Source organism: Anabrus simplex, chromosome 1 (assembly GCF_040414725.1).
Source record: "Anabrus simplex isolate iqAnaSimp1 chromosome 1, ASM4041472v1, whole genome shotgun sequence".
NCBI classification, from domain to species: Eukaryota; Metazoa; Arthropoda; class Insecta; order Orthoptera; family Tettigoniidae; genus Anabrus; species Anabrus simplex.
The window spans coordinates 1,197,926,540-1,197,951,593 of NC_090265.1; the positions used below are offsets into that span (position 1 = coordinate 1,197,926,540).

A 25,054-nucleotide genomic window follows, 5' to 3' on the forward strand; every position below is an offset into this window, starting at 1 on the left:
TGCAAGCTCACAGCTGGGTGCCCCTAACTGCAGGGCCACTTGCTCGGTCACTTACCTTTGTAACAGTACTACTGAATACGGGTCTTTCGAACCCGAGCCATTCGAATGCAGAGAGCTAACACAGCCGTATCTCATCCTCACTAGTGTCAAACCACCTTACGTCTACCCGTCTTTATCTATTGCGTTGGGCATCATTTTCCTACGGTGATCACCTAATAACATATTTCCCGCGCAATAACTGAAAATATTTCATTTAAAAATACTTAAAGCTATGACGAACAATGATCCTGATACTTGTTTTAAAGCATCTAAGTCTTTTGCCGGGCTGAGTCGCTCAGACGGTTTAGGAGCCTACTGTCGGATTTTTTATTATGGACACTCGAGTTTAGGCTTTAATTACAAACGAACCAATAGGCCTATTGAAATTCGAGTTATACCAATATTTTCCTTGTTTAATTCTATATTATCGTATATAAGACGCATTGTTTTCGACGCTCATTAAATATTTTTTATTTGTGGTTGTAATAAATATTGCCCGGGTTTTTGGCTTCTTCTCTACGAACCGCTCACTTAGGAATATGTACAAGGAAAACGACTTGTCTGATTCTAATGAAAGTTTTATATGTTATAACCACATGTATTTTTAGTGTAATGCTCAAGTCACAATTTTTTTCAACGACCCTGAAAGAAGTTCTTATAATTTTTCTAAAGCAACTCTTTCTCAGCCCAGGATAAACGTACAGCAGCAAACTTGGGCTTATTTTGAAGCACGCAGTCATGGTTATCAGAAACTACAACAACTGTAACCGTACAGTGTGGTACCGAATTTATGAAGAGTAATATTGAAGGGAGGTTTTGTCCACGCCGGACGGTGCGATTAACAGCAGGCCGGGTGGTGAAATTGGGCGCAGTGTTGCCGCGTTCAGTAGTATTCACGCGCGCAACGAACACAGTACACTCGCCCTGGGCAGTTGTGAAACGGAATGCCCGTGACCTTGGTTTGTCCGGAAGTTATTTTCAGTTTTCCTATGTTCTGCATGTTGACCATGTCACTTCAAGATGCCTCCGAGACCGCCGTTATCAGAGGGTGAACTTGCAATGATTTTTGTTGTTGTTGTTATTTGCTTTACGTCGCACCGGCATAGACAGTTCTTATGGCGACGATGGGAGAGGAAAAGCCGATGAATGGGAAGGAAGCGGCCGTGGCCTTAATTAAGGTACAGCCCTAGCATTTGCCTGGTGTGAAAATGGGAAACCACGGAGAACCATCTTCAGGCCTGCCCTCAGTGGGGTTCGAACCCACTATCTCCCGGATGCGAGCTCACAGCTGCTCGTTCGTAACCGCATGGCCAACTCACCCGGTTTGCAATGATTTTGAGTGCTATTGTTTCTTTCAATGTGAGGGGGAAAAGTAGGGGACAAGAGGTTCCCTGTGTACCAGAAGGTGGCAGATTGTCTTGCATTATCGCCGTCGTCAGTGAAGAGAGTAGCAGCCGCTTCAAAGGAGAATGATGGAAATACGTCATCCAGGTCATAATTTTACACATCGGAAGTGAAGAACGATTTCTTGACGGTGCAGAACTTTGTTTTATTGGCAAGAAAAGTAGTGGTGATTACCAGAATGAGATGAACTCGACTCATTATGAAGAATGGTTCATGAAAGTCCTGAGTTTATTGCCTCACAGTTCGGCTGTCGTTATAGATCAAGCTCCATATCATACGAGGGCCGATCCTTCATCTTAAAACCCGAACATGTCATGGCTGAAACGTGAAATTATACATTGGATAACGTCAAAGAATATTTCACTACCACCTGGAGTTGACGATTATAACAAATTAACCAAATCAGAGCTGATTGTCCTTGCCAGGCCTTAGTTTCAAACGCCGGTAAAGAAGCTGGAACAGCTGCCTAAACAACTTCGACCAGATGTACAGATTATTTGGTTACCAGTGGCCCATTGCGAGCTTAATTCAATCGAGCTCATTTCGGCTTACGTAACAGGGAAAATAGCAAAAACAAATATGGCTAACACATTAGAAAATGGTAGAGGTATGGAAGCAATTAACGCTTTATGCCGAGAAGCCTTACGTACCGTGACCCCTGAACTCTGGAAACAATGTATTAAACACGCGAAGAAAATTGAAGACCACTACTGGGAAAAAGATGGACTGTCTGCAAATGTCCCTTATTTCGAGTCAGTCATAATCAACATGAATGACAGCAGCACCGATTCTTCGGAACACAGTGATTTTTCAGACGAAGAAAATTGACAGAATTAAATACCGTAAATATATGTAGATAATAATACAAATAACTCTTGTAAAAATTGTGAAAATGAAAACCTACAACCTGTTTTCCAGTCAATGACCGGGTCAGGGATGTAATGAATGAAGCAGATATAGGCTATTAGTACGATGGGGTCGCCACTCCCAAAGTGATTTATTAATGACTGATAGATGCTATGAAATGAGAATGGAGAGTGTTGCTGGAATGAAAGATGACAGGGAAAACCGGAGTACCCGGAGAAAAACCTGTCCCGCCTCCGCTTTGTCCAGCACAAATCTCACATGGAGTGACCGGGATTTGAACCACGGTATCCAGCGGTGAGAGGCCGACGTGCTGCCGTCTGAGCCAGGAGGCACTTGTAAAACTAGTACAGTGTGATATTTCTAAATTAGGAAGTTAACCATTTTTAAACCTGCCGTTGAAGGTCCAAAGCCCTTATGGGAAGTGGAATTTATAAGAGGAAATAATAGGTTGAAAGTAAACGAATGAAAGTAAACGAAAAGCTGTGTTCGTTGCGCGCGTGAATACTACTGAACGCGGCAACACTGCGCCCAATTTCACCACCCGGCCTGCTGTTAATCGCACGGTCCGGCGTGGACAAAACCTCCCTTCAATATTACTCTTCATAAATTCGGTACCACACTGTACGGTTACAGTTGTTGTAGTTTCTGATAACCATGACTGCGTGCTTCAAAATAAGCCCAAGTTTGCTGCTGTACGTTTATCCTGGGCTGAGAAAGAGTTGCTTTAGAAAAATTATAAGAACTTCTTTCAGGGTCGTTGAAAAAAATTGTGACTTGAGTATTACACTAAAAATACATGTGGTTATAACATATAAACATTTCATTAGAAACAGACAAGTCGTTTTCCTTGTACATATTCCTAAGTGAGCGGTTCGTAGAGAAGAAGCCAAAAACCCGGGCAATATTTATTACAACCACAAATAAAAAATATTTAATGAACTTCGAAAACAATGCGTCTTATATACGATAATGTAGAATTAAACAAGGAAAATATTGGTATAACTCGAATTTCAATAGGCCTATTGGTTCGTTTGTAATTAAAGCCTAAACTCGAGTGTCCATAATAAAAAATCCGACAGTAGTTAGCTCTTTGAGCCAAATTCGCAGGTTCGGTCCTGGGTCAGTCCAGTGGTGTTTGAAGGTGCTCAAATACGCCAGCCCTGGGTTGGTAGGTTTATCTGCACGTAAAGGAACTCCAGCGGGACAAAATTCTGACATCTCGGCGTCTCTGAAAACCATACAATTAGTTAGTGGGACGTGAAACTAATATCATTATTATTAGTCTCAGACATTTCACAGTTTCCTGTGAATGAGTGAGCAACCGGACTGTTTTTCCTTGTCATATCCACTCGTCCTCGTCCTTTCTTGTACATTATTTCTCGCAATCGCTTTCGCACGATGAGCTGTCAATCTAACTTAAATTACCATTATCATCACGCACCCTAACCCTATTGTCATTATCACCTTACTTCTGACCCACTATCAATAAAACGTTCTTGCATTCGGGAGATGGTGGGTTCGATACCGTTGTCGGCAGCCCGGAAAAAGGTTTTCTGTTGTTTCCCATTTTCACACCAGGAAATTGAAGGGTCTGTACCTTACAATGGGCCACGGTAGCTTCCTTCCCACTCCTAGCCCTTTCCTGTCTCACCGTCGTCATAAAACCTGCCTGTATCGGTGCGTTATAAAAATTGTATGTTATTTCTTACAATGGTAAGACTCATTTTCTAACTATTTAGAGATAAGAGGTATAGAACTAAATGATGCCACAGCACTAGTTGCAAATATAGGATTGTGGCGACGTTTAGTAAATTCACAGAGGCTTGCAGACTGAACGCTGAAAGGCATAGCGGTCTATAATGGTGATGTATGTATGATGCGCACAGCTTCATCAATCGAGTTCAGTCCTAACTTAGTCTTTATCTCCTCATTCCGAGTTCCCTTCTTCCAGTATTCCCACCTGTTTGTACTAGTAATCATCCTCGCTACTTTCATGCCTGTCACTTGCAACTTATGAATAAGATAGACTGAGTCCACCCAACTTTCGCTCCCGTAAAGCAAAGTTGGTCTGTAAACAGACCGATGCCAAGATAGTTTCGTCCGGGAATTGACATCCTTCTTACAGAACACTGTTGATCGCAGCTGAGAGCTCACTGCATTAGCTTTTCTACGCCTTGATTGAATCTTACTTGATATATTATCATCCTGGAAGAACACACATCCTAAATACTTGAAATTATCTACCTGTTCCAACTTTTTATCACCAATTTGACATTCAAGTCTCTTGAATTCCTTACCTACTGACATATTTAGTCTTCGAAAGACTAATTTTCATACCATAATCATATTAGGCGGAAGGCTATCGGCACTTGCTGCCATTAAGACCAAGTCGTCAGCATAGGCCAGACTGCGTATACATTTCCACCTACCTGAATCCCTCCCTGCCACTTTATACTTTTCAGCAGATGATCCATGTAAACTACGAACAACAAGGGTGAAATACTACAGCCTTGTCTAACCCCTGTAAGTACCCTGATTCAAGATCTCATTCTACCATCAATTCACACTGTAGTCCAATTGTCAAAATAAATGCCATTGATTGAGTTTAATAGTCTACACCTAACCCACAGTCCCCCAGTACGGCGAATGTACCTTCTCTCGGTACCCTGTCATATGCTTTCTGTAGATCTTTGGGCCGATGACCTTCGATGTTAGGCCCCTTAAAACAACAAGCATCATCATCAGCCTGTAGATCTTCGCTGTTATTGAAGTCAATCGGAACCCTTGACAATGCCGAACGCAGTCTTCGGTGAAACGTCGTGACATTCACTTGTTCCTGGATTACGGCCTACAAGCCCGGAAAAAGCTGACATGATTTATAAATGTAACTGTCTATTCCTCTCGTAGCATTTCCTCAGTAACTTGGCGCATACCAAAAATCTGATCCAGACAACCCCTCTATGGTCTGAAACCACACTGGTTTTCATCCAATTTCCTCTCAACCACTGATCGCACCCTCCCTTCCAAGATGCTAGTGAATACCTTGTCTGGTATACTAATCAATGCGATACCTCGATAGTTTTTGCAATCCTTCCTGTTTCCTTGCTTATAGTTAGGTTCAATTACTGCTTTGTCCAATCTGAAGGTACGTTACCAGTACTCCACGCTAATTTTACTACTCTATGAAGCTATTTTATCCCTGTCTTCTCACCATACATCAGCATTTCAGGTCTAATTTAATCTATTCCTGCTGCTTTATGACAATCCAGTTTATTTACCACCTTTTCCACTTCATCAAACGTAATTTCACCAACATCGTTTTCCTCCTCCCCATGAGCACGGTTCTCGGGTCTACCACCATGAAGACTTCCTTTTACGCTGAGAAGATTTTCAAAATACTCCCTCCACCTGTCCAATGATTCCCTGGGATATATTATGACTTCACCGGAATTACCCTAAACACTGTTGATTTCATTTTTCCCTTCCTTCCTATGATTCTTTTCTACTGTCCAGAAAGGTTTCCTTGCTCCTTGACCTAGCCTTTCCAGCTTATTACCAAACACTTCCATGGCTAAATGGTTAGCGTGCTGGCCTTTGGCCACAGGAGTCCCGGGTTCGATTCCCGGCAGGGTCGGGAATTTTAACCATAATTGGTTAATTCCGCTGGCACTGGGTCTGGGTGTATGTGTCGTCTTCATCATCATTTCATCCTCATCACGACGCGCGGGTCGCCTACGGGCGTCAAATCAAAAGACCTGCATCTGGCGAGCCGAACTTGTCCTTGGGCACTCCCGGCACTAAAAGCCACACGCCATTCCATTCCATTACCAAACACTTCCCACAACCTCTTTTTGGATTCAACAACTATTTGTTTCGCTCTGTTTCTTTCATCTACGTACAATTCCCTGTCTTCCTCAGCCCCTGTTTGGAGCTATTTCTGGTAAGCCTTCTTTTAACCTTTACAAAACTGCTCTCACTTCATCATTCCTCTAAAATGTTCGCTTTTTCCCATCTTTACACACAGTTGTTTCTAGATATCCCTTTGCTGTTTCTACTACAGCATCCCGTATATTACACATTCTCTTTCTATACTCTGAACCTGCTTACTTTCTACAGTTCGGAATTTCTCACTAATGACATCCATCTACTTCTGTCTAATTTCTTCGTTCTGGAGATCTTCTATCGTTTGCAGACCTATTTCACTTTCTCTACATTTAGGCCTAGAGATACTCAGTTCAGTACAGATCAAATAGTGGTGTGTATCATCGAAAAATCTCCGTAAAACCCGTACATTCCTAACAGATTTCATGATTTGTGCGCGGTCAATAACATTATGCTTAAAGGGCGTATTCGTAACGGCTAAACCCATACTAGCACAGAAGTCCAACAAACGTTTCCCATTCCTATTAGCTTCCATATCTTCCCCACATTTACCAATCACCCTTTCGTAACCTTCAGTTCTATTAACAACACTCGCATTCAAATCGCCCATTAACACTATCGTATCCTTGTTGTTAACCCTGACTACGATGTCACTCAATGCTTCATAAAACTTGTCAACTTCATCCTCATCTGCACCCTCACATTTTTAACACACTGAGACAATTCTTGTCCTAATTCCTCCAACTGCCAAATCTACCCACAACATTCGCTCATTTACGTGCCTAACATAAACTATGTCGTGTGCACTAGTATTCCTGATGAAAAGCCCTACCCCCACATTCTGCCGTTCCCTTTTTAACACCCGTCAAGTAACTTACACTTTATAATATCCTATCTCTTCCTCGTTATCTCCACTTACCCGAGTATCACTTACTCCTTGCACATCCAGATGCATCCTCTTTGCTGACTGAGCCAGTTCTACTTTCTTTCTTCCATAAATCCCATTAATATTGATAGCTGCCCATGGAATTCCATTTCGTTCGCCAAGTTGTTTCCAAGGAGTCCCTCGCCTGTCAAATGGGAGTGAGACTCCGTTACTCCCAGAGGTCCGAGGCTTGCTTAGAATGTTCTGAGCTCGGTAAATTCATTAAGCAGGATGCTACCCTACTTACTCACAGTTCAAATGAGGATCTCTCCTCTAACGGGTTAGGGACCACCTGTGGATTGTATGGTCCTAGCCGCCTGAGCACAAGGTAGGCCATGACTCAGAATATGTGTGCGGTGCCCGCTCCCATTGCGTAGCAATTGGTATCGCGACTCTCACGACCACTTAGTAGGCCACTGAACCATTGCGCATAGTTCACGAAGTAGGACGTGACTACAGTAACCCACACCATGAACCATTGTTTAAAAAAATTAAAACACACAGATTCAAGCAGACTATCACATTCACCTCCAAGCCATACTTAATTGAAAGGAATGCGAACTCAGGTGTTATTGTTGCTAATTTTAAGACAAATTAAACAAAATATAACTATGAGGTAAATAACAAACACGAAAGTAGGACAGCTACACCACTTACTTTTTCATAGAATCTTAAACATTGGAGCTGCCTGCAAGGGCAGTCAAACTGCATGCAGAAATGTAACATCCTATGTTTGGCGGGTGAGACGTGTCGCCTAGTTGAAGACCATTGCAGATGCGCAGACGAAAGTGTGGGACTTCATCTTTGAGTTTGAACTGGAACAGAATGAAATACATAAAAAACTAATTAGAGCAAAATAATAACAAAACCTGTTCATATGAAGTGCACAATTATGACCGTGATATGGGGTTTTTAGTTTTCTTTTAATAATCAGTAGTTCAAAGTTCATTTCTAGGCTGTAACAAAATAACACTATTTAAATCCTGTGTTTAATCGTTTTCATATGCAACCTTGGTGTTAAAAATTACTATTAGCTACTTACAACTTGAGATTTTATTCTATCTCTCACTGCAGTTCAATCGCAATCTTACAAGCTGTATAATTTTAATGAGTTTCGTGTATGGACGGATGTTCTACAAAACCATTCAAAATCGTGAACTGCAAGAGAAGAAACTGCTATTCGTATATCATTGCTTCTGCACCACAGAGCTGCCATATGTGATACAAACAACTGAAAAATGTTCAGTCGACAGGTTAAATTGGTATATTAATATTAATAATAATAAAAGTAATAATAGCCTAATAATAATAATAATAATAGAGTTGCAGGCATTCTGAACGCGTTGTTTTCAGTTGATCTCTGTACCATTGCCGACATTCCCACTGTGCCACCATGTGGCAGCCAAAGCGGAGATGTTCTGGATCATATCGCAGGCTGAGCAGATCATGAGACGCTGAATGCGCCAGCAGGGGCCATTAATACGCCATAGAAACCAACGTTGTCAAGATATTTACCTGACTTCAGAGTTCGACTACCTCGGCCAAGAGTGAAGCCATAAACTTCGGGTCTGTACTCCTTCACTCTTGCCTCAGATCCACAAATGAGTTGATTAAAATAACTTCATTCACAGGCCTGCTCGGCCGTTGTTCTTATCCAACGCTTCTGGTGTGGCTCCGTCAGTTTATTTATACTGACTGATGTTTCACTCATCCGGAGGTGATCTATTTTCAGTAAAATCTGTCATTCTGTTCCACACCTGATGATGTATGTGACGGTATGATAGACGGACGTCGGAAAATCAAGTGGGTTCATCATTACAATACAGGAATCATCAAATATGAATGCGATGCACAGTATTCTCCACAGAATAAGCTTAATTGAATATGAAAACTAGAAAGATTGATGGATGATGGAGAGTATAACTGTCACAGCAAATATTTGTGAAGGAGTCTATACATAAGAGTATTGCTAGTGTAAAATTGGTTATTAAACGAAATGCAAGGAAAGCACAATACGTCAGGCCAATAGCATCTCATTCTGAATATTTAATTAATTAATTAGTTTATTTATTTATTTATTTATTTATTTATTTATTTATTTATTTATTTATTTATTTATTTATTTATTGGCTTTAAGTTCCACTGACTACTTTTATGATTTTTGGAGACGCCGAGGTGCCAGAATTGATTCCAAAGTATTTTCTACGTGCCAATAAATCTATCGACAAGAGGCAGACGAATTTGAGCACCTTCAAATACCACCGGACTGAGCCAGGATCGAACCAGCCAAGTTGGGGTCAAACGGCCAGCGCCTCAACCGTTTGAGCAGCCTGCCACTTTATGTCATATTTTGGACTTTGTCGTCAGTAGGAAAAGAGGCCGGAGCTGGCCTAGGGGCAAATGGGAAAGATGGCGGCTACACACGGACTTATATGAGACTAACTCTGGGGAGCTGGCGAAGGGGCAAGTGGGCAAGATGGCGGCTTTATATAGGCTCTTATGGAGAAAGTTGGCCCAGGGTAGGATATGCGGTATACATACGACTTGGGAAGATGGCGCAGGGACTAATGCGCAACCTCAGGGGCTCACAATGTCAGGCTGATAAAACTAATAGGTCATAAGTTACAAGTTGTGAGCCCCTGAGGCAGCCCTCTAGTTAGGTATATACGGATAGGGTATAACAGCCATCTTGCATAGCAGCCCTTTCCGCAGTTCTCGAATGTCAGGCTGATAAAACTAATAGGTCATAAGTTACAAGTTGTGAGCCCCTGAGGCAGCCCTCTAGTTAGGTCTATACGAATAGAGTATAGCAGCCATCTTGCATAGCAGCACTTGCCTCAGTTCTCGAATGTCAGGCTGATAAAACTAATAGGCCATAAGTTGCAAGTTGTGACCCCTGAGGTTGCTCTGTAAGGTTACGCCATAAGAACAATGTAGCACCATTAGCCCTTGGCCCAGCTCCTGAAAGTTAGTCTCATATAATCAATGTATAGCGGCCATCTTGCCTCGGGGGCCCTAGCACTAGGAAGTTGCACGCGGCGCCATCTTGCGTAGCTGAGTCTGGCGTTACTTCTACTTCTCCATAAGTCCTATGCATACCGCATATCCTACCCTGGGCCAGCTTTCTCCATAAGAGCCCATATATAGCCACCATCTTGCCCACTTGCCCCTTTGCCAGCTTCCCGTAATTAGTCCCATAAGAGCCCGTGTATAGCCGCCATCTTACCCACTTGCCTCTTAGCCGGCTACGGCCATTTTTCCCTACTGTCGTCTGTTCTGTGACTCAGAAGATGTCCACTGTAGGTCAGTACAAGGTCAATCAAGAGCAACAACTCTATAAGAGGACCTATAGCTGACCTTAACTGCCCGGTGAAACGGGACAATGTCGACAATCTGTTCAGAGTTATTTAGGGAAACTGTACCCAAGAGACGAAGGACAACTGATCTATGGTAGGTGTTCAGTAGCGTCTCCCACTTAATTTACATTCTGTGGGTGGGGCGGTATGATACATCCACGGTATCGCCTGTCTGTCGTAAGAGGCGACAAAAAGGGGAACAAAGGGAATTGGGACCATGGTTGCCGTACCTTAGTCTGGCATTACTTCCACATACTTGTGTTAGGAATCTCACATTCATTTTTCCTATCTGATCTCCTTTGGCCAGCTATTGTTCTCTTCCAACCCCGACGGTATTACAATTGCGAGGGCTAGGTAGTCTTTCATTTTCACGCCATGGCTCTTTCCATTCTTTGTACGTTAGCTTCAGTCTTTGAAATGTCGGACCTCTTCCATGTTCCCTCTTATCAGCGTTAAAAGAGAATAGTTGCCAAGTTGTACTTCCTCTTGAAACAACCACCACCATCCACCTGTTGCACTTGATCGAGTTCACAGGAAGGCCCATTTGCAGTTGAGTTAGCACCACTGAAACTGGACCATGAACGAACGAAGATACATACTCTTCAAAGATGAGTCCAGTTTCAAACTGGAGATTAATTCCTTTCGCACATTTGTCTGTAAATGTATGTAATACAATGTAAACCTAGCAATATCGTGGAAAGGGATTAGGCCATTTGTGGTGGAATACTGATTTGGGTGGGAATCGTACTTAATTGGTTTTCGCAGTTGCACAAGTTCATGGAGTTACTATTACTGCCCAGAGGTACAGATGCAAGATATTCTAATGGTATGTGCGGCTGGCCAGAGGATGAGTGGGTCTAGACCTCATTTCCATGCCCGGTATGACACACGGAGGTCGCGCCAAGGTGGTGGATGAATTTCTTCAAGCTGTTTGAACTGAAACAGAATTTGGCATTTACCCGACAAAATTCATTAACACACACCCATAGACGCCCAAGAGGGATTCAGTTTACTCTGCCATCTAGTAGGTCTAGAGTAAAAGGGAACGTCGAAATTGACGAGCAAGCAGACAGATGGCGCCAAATTATAACAGCTGTATGTGGTAGCTGAGGCCATAGGATTACTATTTTTTCTCATATCTACGTCGTAGACTAGTCAACGAGGTCTACATACAAGAACATGCCTGAAATTAATTAGGGAGATAATATGCTGCCCGGCAGCCTCTATCAAGGACAATTCTAGATATACACAGTGCTCTTCGAGAGAAATGGGGCCAGTTACCGGTTGAAATCGTAGAGAACGTGATACGTGGCTGTGAGGCATTCGTTGTCATATGGGCGTCACCGCACTCCATGCTGACCGCTCTGTCCTGTCGAAGAAATGGTCTTCAAATTGTGTCATTTTTGCATGTGTGCTTTTGCAGTAAAAGGAATTATTAATTATTTCATGAATTCAACTCTATTGCGAACCAGATAACAGCCCGGTTATTATTTTTAGAATCTTAACAGTTCATTCATAACACATTTTCTCTGTGGATCTGTGGTAGAGTGTCGGCCTCCGGGTTCAAACCTGGCAAATGTAGTCGGATTTTTTTAGGGCGAAAAATTGTCCATGTTGTACGATGTTGGCATATAAAATATCCCTGGTGGCACATTTGGCGTTTAACCCCCCCCCCCCACGGCACTTAACGCCCTTCAAAGGGCCTTCGCCTGCCCAACGACCTCTGCTCAACCCAAAGGCCTGCAGATTACGAGGGGTCGTGTGGTCAGCACGACGCATCCTCTCGGCCATTATTCTGGGCTTTCAAGAGCGGGGCCGCCATCTCACCGTCGATAGCTCCTCAATTCCAATCACGTAAGCTGAGTGGACCTCGAACCAGCCCTCAGGTCGAGAGAAAAATCCCTGACCTGGCCGGGAATCGAACCCGGGGCCTCCGGGCATTTGGCGTTTACCCGACAAAATTCATTAACACACACCCATAGACGCAAAAGAGGGATCCAGTTTACTCTGCCATGTAGTAGGCCTAGAGTAAAAGAGAACGTCGAAATTGACGAGCAAGCAGCCAGATGGCACCAAATTATAATAGCTGTACGTGGTAGCTGAGGCCATAGGAGTGCTATTTTTCTCATATTTTCGTTGATCCTTAAGTTTAGATACAATTTTAAATCAGCAATTCAGTAATTCGTTGTGAATAGTTAACCCATTGGACAACAGCACGCGTTCTGTTATATGTAATTAACGAAAGTGACAGTTTAGTTGTTTCAAATCAAACCCTGCGGTATCATTAGGTTCTGTTACAATCAGTCTGTAACATACGACACTAGTCCGTGCTTGCCGTCATAGATATACAGTAACGTGGCAATGAGATGACAAGACGGATCTAGAGCGAGAGAACTGTGTAATCATTCTACATTCAAAGCACTGTACTATATTTAAAAAAATGTGCGCTAAGATACATTTATTTATAAGACTGAAAGTAGAAAAAATATGCTACACTAAACTCGTGTCCTCATCCTGAGGTTGTGCAGCTCTTTTCAGGCGCACTCCCAGTGGAGGTGAGCTCCATACCATTTCAACCACACACCTGCTCTGCTGTCATTCTTAAATTTCTGGCAGTACCGGGAATCAAACCTGGGACAACGAGAACGGTAGCTAATAGTGCTAACCGTTACGCTACGGAGGCGGACGGACTGAACGTGAATCAACGTAACTAGACAGCTCCTTGTTAGCCCTGGCTTCCTTGAAATGTTATCGTCATATCATTAATCTCTCTCTAGCGAGAGTTATTCTCTTCCACTTTCAAACACCCAGGATCCGCAGGTCCTGCCTCACACATTCATCCCACGTCAGCTTAGGTCTTACAACTTTCTTAGTTAGTTATTAAAGATCGTCTTTGCTGTCTCTGTGGTGTAGTGGTTAGTGTGATTAGCTGCCACCCCTGGAGGCCCGGGTTTGATTCCCTGCTCTGTCACGAAATTTGAAAAGTAGTACGAGGACTGGAACTGGGTTCACTCAGCCTCTAGAGGTCAAATGAGTGGAGGTGGGTTCGATTCCCACCTCAGCCATCCTGGAAGTGGTTCTCCGTGGTTTCTCACTCCTCCTCCAGGCAAATGTCGGGATGGTACCTAACATAAGGCCCCGGCCGCTTCCTTCTTCCTTGCCTATCCCTTCCAATCTTCCCATCCCCCCACAAGGCCCCTGTTCAACATAGCAGGTGAGGCCACCTGGGCGAGGTACTGGTCATTCTCTCCAGTTGTATCCCGCGACTCAAAGTCTGAAGCTCCACGACACTGTTCTTGAGGTGGTAGAGGTGGCATCCCTCGCTGAGTCCAAGGGAAAAACCAACCCTGGAGGGTAAACAGATTAAGAAGAAGACGATTAAATATCTTCTTGACCAATTTGTTGTTGTTTATACAGAGTATAAGCTCTGCTTGAAGTTAGGTGCCCGAGGAATCATATTCTGTCAACTTTTTCAATACCTCTGAACTGAACAGAGATTTCATTTATTACATTGCCATTACTACAATAAAAAAATCCATCATGAAATGTGAAATGTCGAATGGCTTTTAGCGCCGGGATATCCCAGGACGGGTTCGGCTTGCCAGGTGCAGGTCTTTCTAATTGAATCCTGTAGGCGACCTGCGCGTCGTGATGAAATGATGATGAAGTCAACACATACACCTAGCCCCCGGGCCATTGGAATTAACCAATTAAGGTTAAAATCCCCGACCCGGCCGGGAATCAAACCCGGGACCCTCTGAACCAAAGGCCAGTACGCTGACCGTTCAGCCAACGAGTCGGACAATTCCATCATGATCTCCAATGACCACACTTACGAATATGAAATAAATTATTAATGTGCCTCATTTGCCTATTCTTATTCAACTTCATGCCATCTCGTATAGGGTTAATCCATTCTTTTGTAACTATTGCTATTCCAGTACTCTTTGTCCTTCGGCAACCTCTAGCTTTTGCGGGAAGATTTTACAATAACAATGCCCAAACTACTCCAGTCTTTCTTTCCTTATAGGCCTAGCTGTGACAATGTGTGGCTCATTAAACAATTCATAAAATTCAAAGATATATGATCTTATGCACACCCGATGTTCTCCAAATAGTCCATAAATACACCGAATTACATTTAATTCAAATACGCTCAAGTGTCCTCCAGCAGATTTAAACAGCGCCTAAATTTCAGAAACATATGGCAGCAATGGTTTCACTAAAAATGTATTCATTATTTTTTCAGTTCTCCTGGATATTAATCGGGACTTGAAACGTCTTCTGGTACAATAAATGTGTACTATGTAAAAATCCCATTTTCCTTCTGTATAATAAGAAAATGAGAGGACTTCATCTTTCCATCTTTTCATTCGATTTGCCATCATACCATTATCCGCTATCAATCGTACTACGTTGTCTGGATCCTCCTACAGTTGCTCACCAACCTGCAATTCATTTACTACTCTATAGAGTATCACATCATCAAATGTAGATAAACAATCTGTATTACTGCTTGTGGTTGGAATGGGGAGAAAATCACTTTGTCCTGGAAATGCAGCAGTAAGCTACCATAACTTAATGATGAACAGATCAGAATAAATTTAATCGATGAAATGAAATGACGTATGGCTTTTAGTGCTGAGAGTCCCCGAGGACAAGTTCGGCTTTCCAGGTGCAAGTATTTTGAAATGATGTCCATAGGCAACCTGTGAGTCGTGATGAGGATGAAGAAGACACATACACCCAACCCCTGTGCCAGCGGATTTAACCAATTATGGTTAAAATTTCCGACACTGCTGGAAATCGAACCCGGGACCCCTGCGACCAAAGGCCAGCACGCTAACCATTTAGGCATGGAGCCGGATATCTAATTGATATTACGAAAGAACTCGGGGGTCTATACGAAGACGTAATAATCAGGGTAGCACTGTATACGTGTGTGCAGAAAATATGGTCCAGATATACTAACCCCAAACCCCACAGCACTTAACGCACTTGAAAGGGTCTTGGTATGCGCAGCAATCGCTGCTCAGCCGGAAGGCCTGCAGATTAAGAGGGGTCGTGTGGTCAGCACGACGTATCCTCTCGACCGTTATTCTGGGCTCTCGAGACCGGGACCGCCATCTTACCGTCAGATAGCTCCTCATTTCTAATCACGTAGGCTGAGTGGACCACGAACCAGCCCTCAGGTCGAGAGAAAAATCCATGACCTTGCCGGATATCGAACTCGGGGCCTCCGGGCAAGAGGCAGGCACGCTACCCCTACACCACGGGGCCTTCTTAGAGATACTAACGAAACTAAAATAATAAATGTTAACATACACATCAGTGGAAGGAAAGAGAGAAACAGAATTGACTTCTCTCAGATATGAAAAATATCCAAATTATCGACTAGTAAATGGAACCAAAACATCTTAGGATCTGCATTGAACTGTTTACTGGCAAGCACTTCGGAGACCCTCAAACTGGAAACTTCTCGGACATCGTATTGCAAATTATTCCATTGCTGAATCGAATATATATAAAAATATAAATGTAATAAAAAATTAATACTTGTGATACTTTGTAAGTGAATACAATTCTGAACTCTCGAACTGAATCAGTGAGGTGGGCTGAGAGGCTCAGACGGTTCAGACCTTCTCACCCCAACTTGGCAGGTTCCATCTGGCTCATTCCGGTGGTATTTGAAGGCACTCAGATACGTCAGCCTCGCGACGGTACATTTACAGGCACGTAAAAGAACTCCTGCGGGACTAAATTCCGGCAGTTCGGCGTCTTCGAAAACGGAAAAGTAGTTAGTGGGACGTAAAGCCAGTAACACCATCGTCACTGGATAAGTGAAACAATTTGCACGCTTTTAATTTGCATAATAATTGTTACCGAGCTTTCGTTGATCACAGAGGTGGAACAAGGAGCTGGTTGGAATGGGTCTATCTTTACGATAGTCAAAGATTAATTCTTAAGTAAAGGTTATATTTCTTTTCAGATATTAAATTTTAACAAAATACAAGATTTCACGTACAGGGATAGTTTCGAACCAAACAGGAAAAGAACGGAGAAACCAAGAATTGGTATGTTACAATTTGAGCTTCAAGCTCATAATTTACAAAGGTCCCAACATTACTAATGTTGCGTTTAGGCAGATAGTCAAGGAGACGAATCTCCCTATTTCTTTCACACGAAATTCTTAATCAAAATTTTGAAGAGCACTTAGCTCCAAAGGTTACAAGTTCTGGCCTTCCAAAGGCACCCTTCAGTATCACACAGATATCTATTACATTACAAAAGAGTCTATATGCTCTATAATTCAACCAAGGAGACTGCGCTCCCAAACCCTAACCGCCTACTCAAGGCAACTTTTACCTTTTACACTAGAGATTAGAGAGTCTTTGCTCAGTAAAATTACACTTTCAGGCCTCGCTAGGCACAAACTACATCAAATAGTTCAAACAGACATCACTGCAACACTCAACAGATTAACTACTTAATAGAAAGCTTTTACAGGAGTATGGAAATACTCATTCTACTGGGCCTTTATTGAAAGCAACAGGTTCAATTACCGGCCCCAAACTCAAAAATGTATGGAGGCGTATACTTGTGCTCCTTGAAATCAAAAGATTAAAACCCTACTTGGACTTGTAGCCCGACGATGCAGAGGCTAATCCTAAACTACTGAGGTGACTAGATGGATAAGTTACAATTTACAAGCGAAAAGGGTTACACAATCATAGTCACCTCAAGACCAATTGAAGTGGAATTCGAGAGGGTAACACACTCTCTATCCCCGGTTTTTAAGTACTTTATATATATATATATATATATATTGTTTGTTTGTTTGTTTTTTTTTTTTTTTTTTTTTTTTTTTTTTTTTGCTAGGGACTTTACATTTTAGGGAATTGACTGTTACCCAGTTAAAGATGGTAAACTTCCCCTCGAGTCAGCTTGCGGAGATAACTACTGAGATAGAAGAATAGTGGCCATTACCTTAGCTGTTATTCTGCCTGCCGAAGAATGAGGCCCCCGCCTCCTCTCTTAACACACTCACTGAGTACCGCGACGACCAATAGGACAAGTTAACTCGAAAAGGCCCCAGCTTTCATAGCCGAGAAAAAGGGGTCGAGAAGGCTCTGGACTAAAATTAGACACACCCTCTCACTTTATTGGCATATAAAATTGGTGCAGACAAGCGTTTGACTGGCTGAAAAATAAATACACAAAATTTCTGATTGACCAGAATCCAAAGCTGGCGGGATGAGTAAGAAGTGTTGCAAACTTTGAAGTGTCAAAAACGAGGAAACTCAATTCTGTTCAGAAAGCCTATAAACACAAAATTTCCTTAAATTTCTAGCTGTTCCACTTTGCACCAGAGTGCCTGACATCGGTTCTTTAATAGAGAAATCTATGGAGGAAAGTCCAAAATTCTTGAAATAGTTGTCGCAAACTGTGATACACACACACACAAAAAAAGAAGAAATCCAGTCAGTTTAGGAAACCTTAAAATAACACATCATACTATCACTTTATTAGTGACACCTGTTGATCAACGTCCCAACTTATTGCACTAGTTGTTTCAATTTTTATGTGATAGATAGCGTCCTTCAAGGCGCTTCATATTTAAATGCACGTGGTTGAGGTGTACCTCCCGGTGCAATACTAATAATAATAATAATAATAATAATAATAATAATGAAGTGTTGGTATTGGCAGTTAATGTTAATTTGTTATTCCTGTATTATTCTTCTATCCGAATAATCTTAGGTAATTAATTTAAAGATTTTAGAGATGTCCATGCGACAGAATTTCGTATCGCAAGTAATTCATTTATGTGCCGGAAAATCTACCGATACGAACCTAGCTTCAAATATCACCATATTAAACTGGGTTCAGAAAAACAGTGGTTCTACCATCTGAGCCATTAAGTACACCACTTCCAATTTGTCGATGCAGGACATTCAATCTTCAGTTGAACACAATATTTATTCAACAGACAAGAAATGATCTGTTAGGATCTGACGTTTGAGGCGCTGGCCTTCTGACCCGAACTTGGCAGGTTCGATCCTGACTCAGTCCGGTGATATTTAAAGGTGCTCAAATAGACCAGCACCTAGTAGAACTCCTGCGAGACTAAATTCTGGCACCTCGGCGTCTCCGAAAACGTCAATGTTTTAGAGGGACGTAAAAACCATAAAATTATTATTAACTGATTCTAGAACAACGCTGTGGAAAGGGGTGTCCGGAACGTAACATACTATCAACAACAGGCTGTTCCAGTAGTAAGGAGATATTAATACTTTTTAATATCCCTTGGCAATTTCTTAGGATATTAACTCAATCGTGAAGTGAATTTTGTCAGTCTTCATTTCTCGAAAGCGAAGAATTCACGCATATTAGCTGTGAAGAATTATGTTCCTAGTTGTGTGTATGCGATTTGCGAACTGTTTAAATGAAGAATCAGTGATTGGCATATAACACCTACACGTAAGGTTAATGGTAATATAATAAGTAATGAGCATGCAATTACAGTTGTACGCATCAAAGTTCAGCGTCTGTCCTGATGTGAAAAGAGCTTCTTGAAACAAAGTGTCAGCTAATCGTAGTCGTGTAGAAACATCAAGAATAATTTATTATACTTATAGTAGCAGAAAGTTCTGGTATTGAACATATAAACTCGAATTCATAGAAAACAATGCAGTGGCCATTTCCCATCTTATCCCTTTGTCTTCAACGTGCGTAGCCTGTGTTGTTTGATCTCCTGATAATTCCTATGCATATTACAGTACAGCCTATAATTACGTGATGTTAGAACGTACCAGTGTACGTCGGCTTAGTAAATGTGTAACAGTTCACTGAATTTTGAGTGCTTGAAATGGTTGCAAATGCTGAACATCTCGTTAGTGTTTGTATGTTCATCGAACTTTAGGATGAGGAAATCTATGTTGCGTTTACCTTTTATGTTTGATAGAAACTTTTTTCATTATTATTTAACAATTTAAGTATATTGGCGAGTCGATTTTTTCACTGAAAGTATTGCATAAAGAGAGTGAGATCATCTCTCATTTCAATAAGCTAATGGAACAACTAATTATTGTTCAAATGAAGACGGTGTATGTACGCGATTCATTTAGCCTTAAAAATAAAATGTGATTAGCTCAGTGCCGTGTTGAAATGTTGCCTGTCCTGGAGAACGACATCGATGTTTAAAAATGTGCAAGGGAAAACCTATCAAACAAACAAACAAACAAACAAACAAACAAACAAACAAACAAACAAACAAACAAACAAACAAACAAACAAACAAACAAACAACCGGGCGAGTTGGCCGAGCGCGTAGAGGCGCGCGGCTGTGAGCTTGCATCCGGGAGATAGTAGGTTCGAATCCCACTATTGGCAGCCCTGAAGATGGTTTTCCGTGGTTTCCCTTTTTCACACCAGGAAAATGCTGGGGCTGTACCTTAATTAAGGCCACGGCCGCTTCCTTCCAACTCCTAGGCCTTTCCTATCCCATCCTCGCCATAAGACCAAACTGTGTCGGTACGACGTAAAGCCCCAAGCAAAAAAAAAAAAAAACTAATCGAGACGCTATGTAATGAATAACTAAGAAAACGCCTCACGAGAATGAATACTTGAAACTGGGCTACTACAAGTACAATGGTATACATTACGTCCTTCTCCAAAACTATGAAACTATGGCTTTGTTCACAGTGCTTCTAACATCAAGATGTTCCTAAGACTGGTGGAGTTAGAGGAATATCTGCTTGCGAGGGTTGCGGTAGAGGCGTGTGTTTCACTTCCAAGTGTTTGTGAGTAAATATACCGGAACATGATACGCAGGTACATAGGTTATGTCAAAGTGGGTGGTCGCAGGAGCAGTTCTTGCAAGTAGACGCAGTAACACTGCAACAGCAACGTGCATACACTGCTTCGCTCATTGATGCAGCAGATGCGGGTCGTTTAACGGCCTTGTTGTGCTTTGTTTGTAGTGGAGAATCGAGACGTTTCCGAACATGGATTTCTATTCAAAAGAGTATCTACTCCATCCTTCATAAGCCCTCAAACTAAGTTATAGCAATGGAGATATACCCTGTACAAATAATGGGTAGAAATCTAAAAATGTAAAGAACTACTTTTCGCAACCACTCGTACTCCCTCTAAGTCCCCTGTTCTAAGTTGGATCCCCACTACCACGAACACTCATAGATAGCCTAGACAACACTGAAGAGGTGTAGTAGGGAATTGAAGATTGAGGTAGTTTGCCGTCGTTACTTTCCTCACTGAGTCAGGGGGTATTATTACAACCCACAGAAATACACTCGCTTCTGAGAGCAGAGACTTCCAACTTCGATTCATGTGTGCATAGGACTTTCGTTCAATATTCAGGTACCCATTTACGGTTTTTGCTAAAACATCCGAGTTGTTTTCTTTTCATTTATCGGCTCCAGAAGGGGTTTCCTTGCTGCCATACTTCCTTTCAAGCCAGTTTCAGTCTCCCTTTTACTGCTGCGCAAGACATGTTTTTGTTCTTCTTATTCTTCCACTACTACCCATTTTCCCACACCTGTGAGGTCTCGGGTGCGAAATGTGTCGCATACATGGATTTGCCCCTGTTTTATGGCCGGATACCCTTCCTGACGACAACCTGAAGTAGAGGGATGTAACCACTATAGCGTGTTACTGTGGTCGTTGTACAGTAGCGTGGTGTGTTGTCTGAATATGAAGGTAATAATAATAATAATCGTATGGCCTCAGCTACCGTGTGCAGACATTTCGATTTGACGCCATCTGGCTGTCTGCTCGTCAATTTCGACGTTCCGTTTTACTCTAGGTCCGCTAGATGGCAGACAAAGTAAACCGGATCTCTTTTGGGCGTCTATGGCTGAGATTTAATTAATTTTGTCGGGTAAATACCAAATGTATCACCAGAGATCTTTTACATGCCGACATCATACGACATGGAGTGTCGAATGGACTTTTTTCCGCCCTTCAAAAATCCGACTACCTCTGCCGGGTTTGAACCCGCTATCTTGGCATTCGGAGGCCGACACTCTAGCACGGATGCACAGAGGCAGCTAATATGAAGGTGAGAGTGCGGGAAGAAACACAAACAGCTGGTCCCTAACCGGAATAAATAATCAGACGCGATTAAAATTTCCGATCCGGCCGGGATCCAACCCGGTACACTCTGAACCGAACGCTTCAGCGCTGACCATTCAGCCAAGGAGTCGGACGAACATGTTCTTGTATATTTCTACTTATTCTGTGCGTATTTTTAGCGCAATTTAAAACCTATTTCTCTTACTAGTAAATCTTATGAATAAGTCATCACACTCATCACTTTTGGTTGTTTTAAAAGGTTTTCCTAGTCGTAGTAATTCTTTAATACTGCCTGTTGTCTTCTGGCGGTGAATGGTGTATTGCACTACCCCTATAGACACACCACATTGTTTTACAATTTTACGATTTGAAAAACCTTTCTCTCTGAGTACTACAATTGCAGAGCGTCTTTCTATGGATGTCTCCACTCTTGGAGTCACATCAACACTGCAGCTGTCACTAAGTGACTGCAATGTTATCAACAAAGTAAAATGCATTTTAGCAGTGCATGATGTTCACAGTGGACTTCAAGACACTTCCGAGAACAACAGACGTGTATCTTATTTGCCTCCAGTCTTCAAATAGGTAAACAAACATGCCAGTTCAGATTGCTTTTCCTTGTATATACAGGGTGAAGCGTAATTCGCGCACTCGGGCGTCGCAGCGCGACTCCTCACATGCCAGCAATAAAAAAAATGTCTCTTACAAAATTTCGTCTTGCGAGTATATCCGGCAGAAAAACGACGTTGAAGAGTAGCAATCTGGCAACACTGTAACCACATGTAGGGTAACTACCTCTGTCAGCAGGAGTTAGTCGTACTGTACAGTTGATGCAGTGGATATAGTTTTGGGTTACCATGCAGGAGGTCGAGTGATCGATCCTGGGTTGAGGCGTATGTTTTTTCTTTCGTAAATGTAGTCCAGGTGGTATGGTATCTGACATCTTAATCGTCAACAGCGATTGCAGTGGGTCCTCTAGAAACCATTTGCACTTACATACTACGATCCCAGAAATGGACGAACAATCGTTTTCATTGGTCAGCTTTGAAAGGCGCCCTTTCCACGTCGTGAGCGTGAATTTATTCGCACCACTTCATCTGCTAGATGTGAAACCTGTTTGTTTCAGCTGTCTATTTCTTATTAGTCTAACCAGGTATTTGTTGTTTCAGCGTTACAAAATGTAAATGTAGGACACATGTCACTTCAGAAACGGTGTCTTACTGTATTACAGTAGGTAATGTCAGATGGAAATTAGCAAATAAAAAATGCGCCTCAACCCAGGATTGAAACATCGACCTCCTGCATGGCAACCAAAAATTCTACCCACTGTACCAACTGTACAACACGACGAAAACGTGCTGACAGCGGTAGTTACCCTACATGTGGTTACAGTGTTGCCAGATTGCTACTCTTCAACGTCCGTTTTCTACCGGATATACTCGCAAGACGAAATTTTGTAAGAGATATTTTTTTATTGCTGGCATGTGAGGAGTTGCGCTGCGACGCCCGAGTGCGCGAATTACGCTTCACCCTGTAGAATATACTTTTGTACAACATTTCACCTGGATGGAAACAGTCACATAAACCTGCCACTTTTTCAAATGAGTTGCCCTTTTGCGAAGTGGAGCAAGTTCATTTTGTAAATGATGAAAAACTGATTTCTACTATCACAGCTAATCTAAAATCCTAATTTTCTTTTATACAACAGCTAAAAATTAGCGGTTTATTTTGTAGAAGCTTGAAATCTGTAGTCAAAGGTTAGCTGAATATTTTTACTTGAAATTGCCTTTAGCCCGTTTTGCAAGCGAAGAATGGAGTTAGCCCATTTTACAAACGCCCAGGTGGTCTGAGAATCTATCTTTGAAAAATAATGAAACTGTTTACGTAACGAAGTAGCCTCGAACAACATTGTCGGTATCGTTATGATCCATAAGTTAAAAGTTAAGACCTTTAGCGCCGTTTTCCTCATTTAGTGCCGCGTCTAACCGCGAACGTTCTTGCTGCAGAAACACTTCATTGAATAAATCCAACTTCTTCAGTTGAAGCCATGATTCCCCAGAGTGCAATTTTAGGAGCTTCTTGATGACCTCTATTTTAACAGGCTTCAGTTTGGCCCCCTTCGGAATCATATCAGGAATGACATATTTCTGGAAACGTTTGCCTCTTTTGACAAAGAGTTTCGGGCTCTCCATATTCAACATTGTAGAATGGCTCTCCCTGCAGAAGGTATGCCTTCTTGTTTGCTGTTTTGGTGATGATGAATTTCTTAGCTCTTTGAATCGGTAATTCCAGCTTCTCGGACTCTTCGCGGCGACGTTAGCGAGTTTATTCCCATTTCTTACTTCAGAATCTTCCGCCCCCAACGAAACTACTGTACCTTCGAAATATTTTCATCATGTTGATGTAGATCTATGGGTTTTCAGCCACGCTTATGTTTTTAAACTTCCTTTCCAAGTTTCCGAAAGTTCTATCGTGGGGGATGAATGAATGGTCGACGATTGGGAACTACATTTCTATCCTTGGGATTTGTATTTGAGCATGGTATAAAAACCAAGTCATCAGAATACCAACCATAGTGATATATTTTTTCTGGCCGTCATATCCATCGGAAAACAATCATATTTTGGTAATAACTTCGAAATCCGCATGCACTAGTTGGTGATGCACAGCAGACACGATTTCGTTGGAGCTTTTGGCAAACTCATTCTTTAACCAAACGTAGGACGTGAAGATTTTTGGGGTCGTAGTTATTGTTGATGAGCCCTGGCAAATGATAAAGTTGTACAAGTAATAGTAATTTTTGCTAGTTGCTTTACGTCGCACCGACACAGATAGGTCTTATGGCGACGATGGGACAGGAAAGGGCTAGGAGTGGGAAGGAAGCGGCCGTGGCCTTAACTAAGGTACAGCCCCAGCATTTGCCTGGTGTGAAAATGGGAAACCACGGAAAACCATTTTCAGGGCTGCCGACAGTGGGGTTCGAACCTACTATCTCCCGAATACTGGATACTGACCGCACTTAAGCGACTGCAGCTATCGAGCAAGTAATAGTAAACGGCTCGGTAGGGAACCTTTGGAAGCACAAAATTCTTTTGGCATTCGTAGCTGAAAATAAGTTCTCCATCATTTTCTTCCTCACGATTTACTGCGCCGGCGTTGTGGGAGACACAAATGCAGACCTCCGGTTCCTCCAACTTCAGCTTCTACAATCGCAGCATTAAAATTAACATTATATTTCCTGGAAAGAGGACCTCGACTACATGATGGAATGACAGCCCGGTTCGTACCCGCACCCCTTTCCTGTGGCCATGTTTTCATGCGATCTGTGCCAGCAGTGACTTGTCCCACTTTGCAGACGCATGCATTTTTTTTAAACTTTAAAGGGCTTTAAGCCGAATATGCTTCCTAACAAATAATCCACTTGACAGAAAATAAGAAACGTTGCCCAGTAGCGCCAACAACTCTTCTTTTTTTAATGTTTGGAATT

The 25,054-nt window shown here is 42.2% G+C and overlaps 1 protein-coding gene across 1 annotated transcript in view; it reads left to right on the forward strand.

Annotated features, from left to right (window-relative positions):
- Positions 1-23,774: 23,774 nt before the first annotated feature.
- The window catches only part of LOC136858487 (G-protein coupled receptor GRL101-like), an 826,319-nt gene continuing 825,039 nt past the window's right edge, over positions 23,775-25,054 (forward strand). Inside the window, exon 1 of the mRNA XM_068225625.1 lies at positions 23,775-23,793. Coding sequence (XP_068081726.1) covers positions 23,775-23,793 — 19 coding nt within the window. The remainder of the gene's footprint in view (positions 23,794-25,054) is intronic.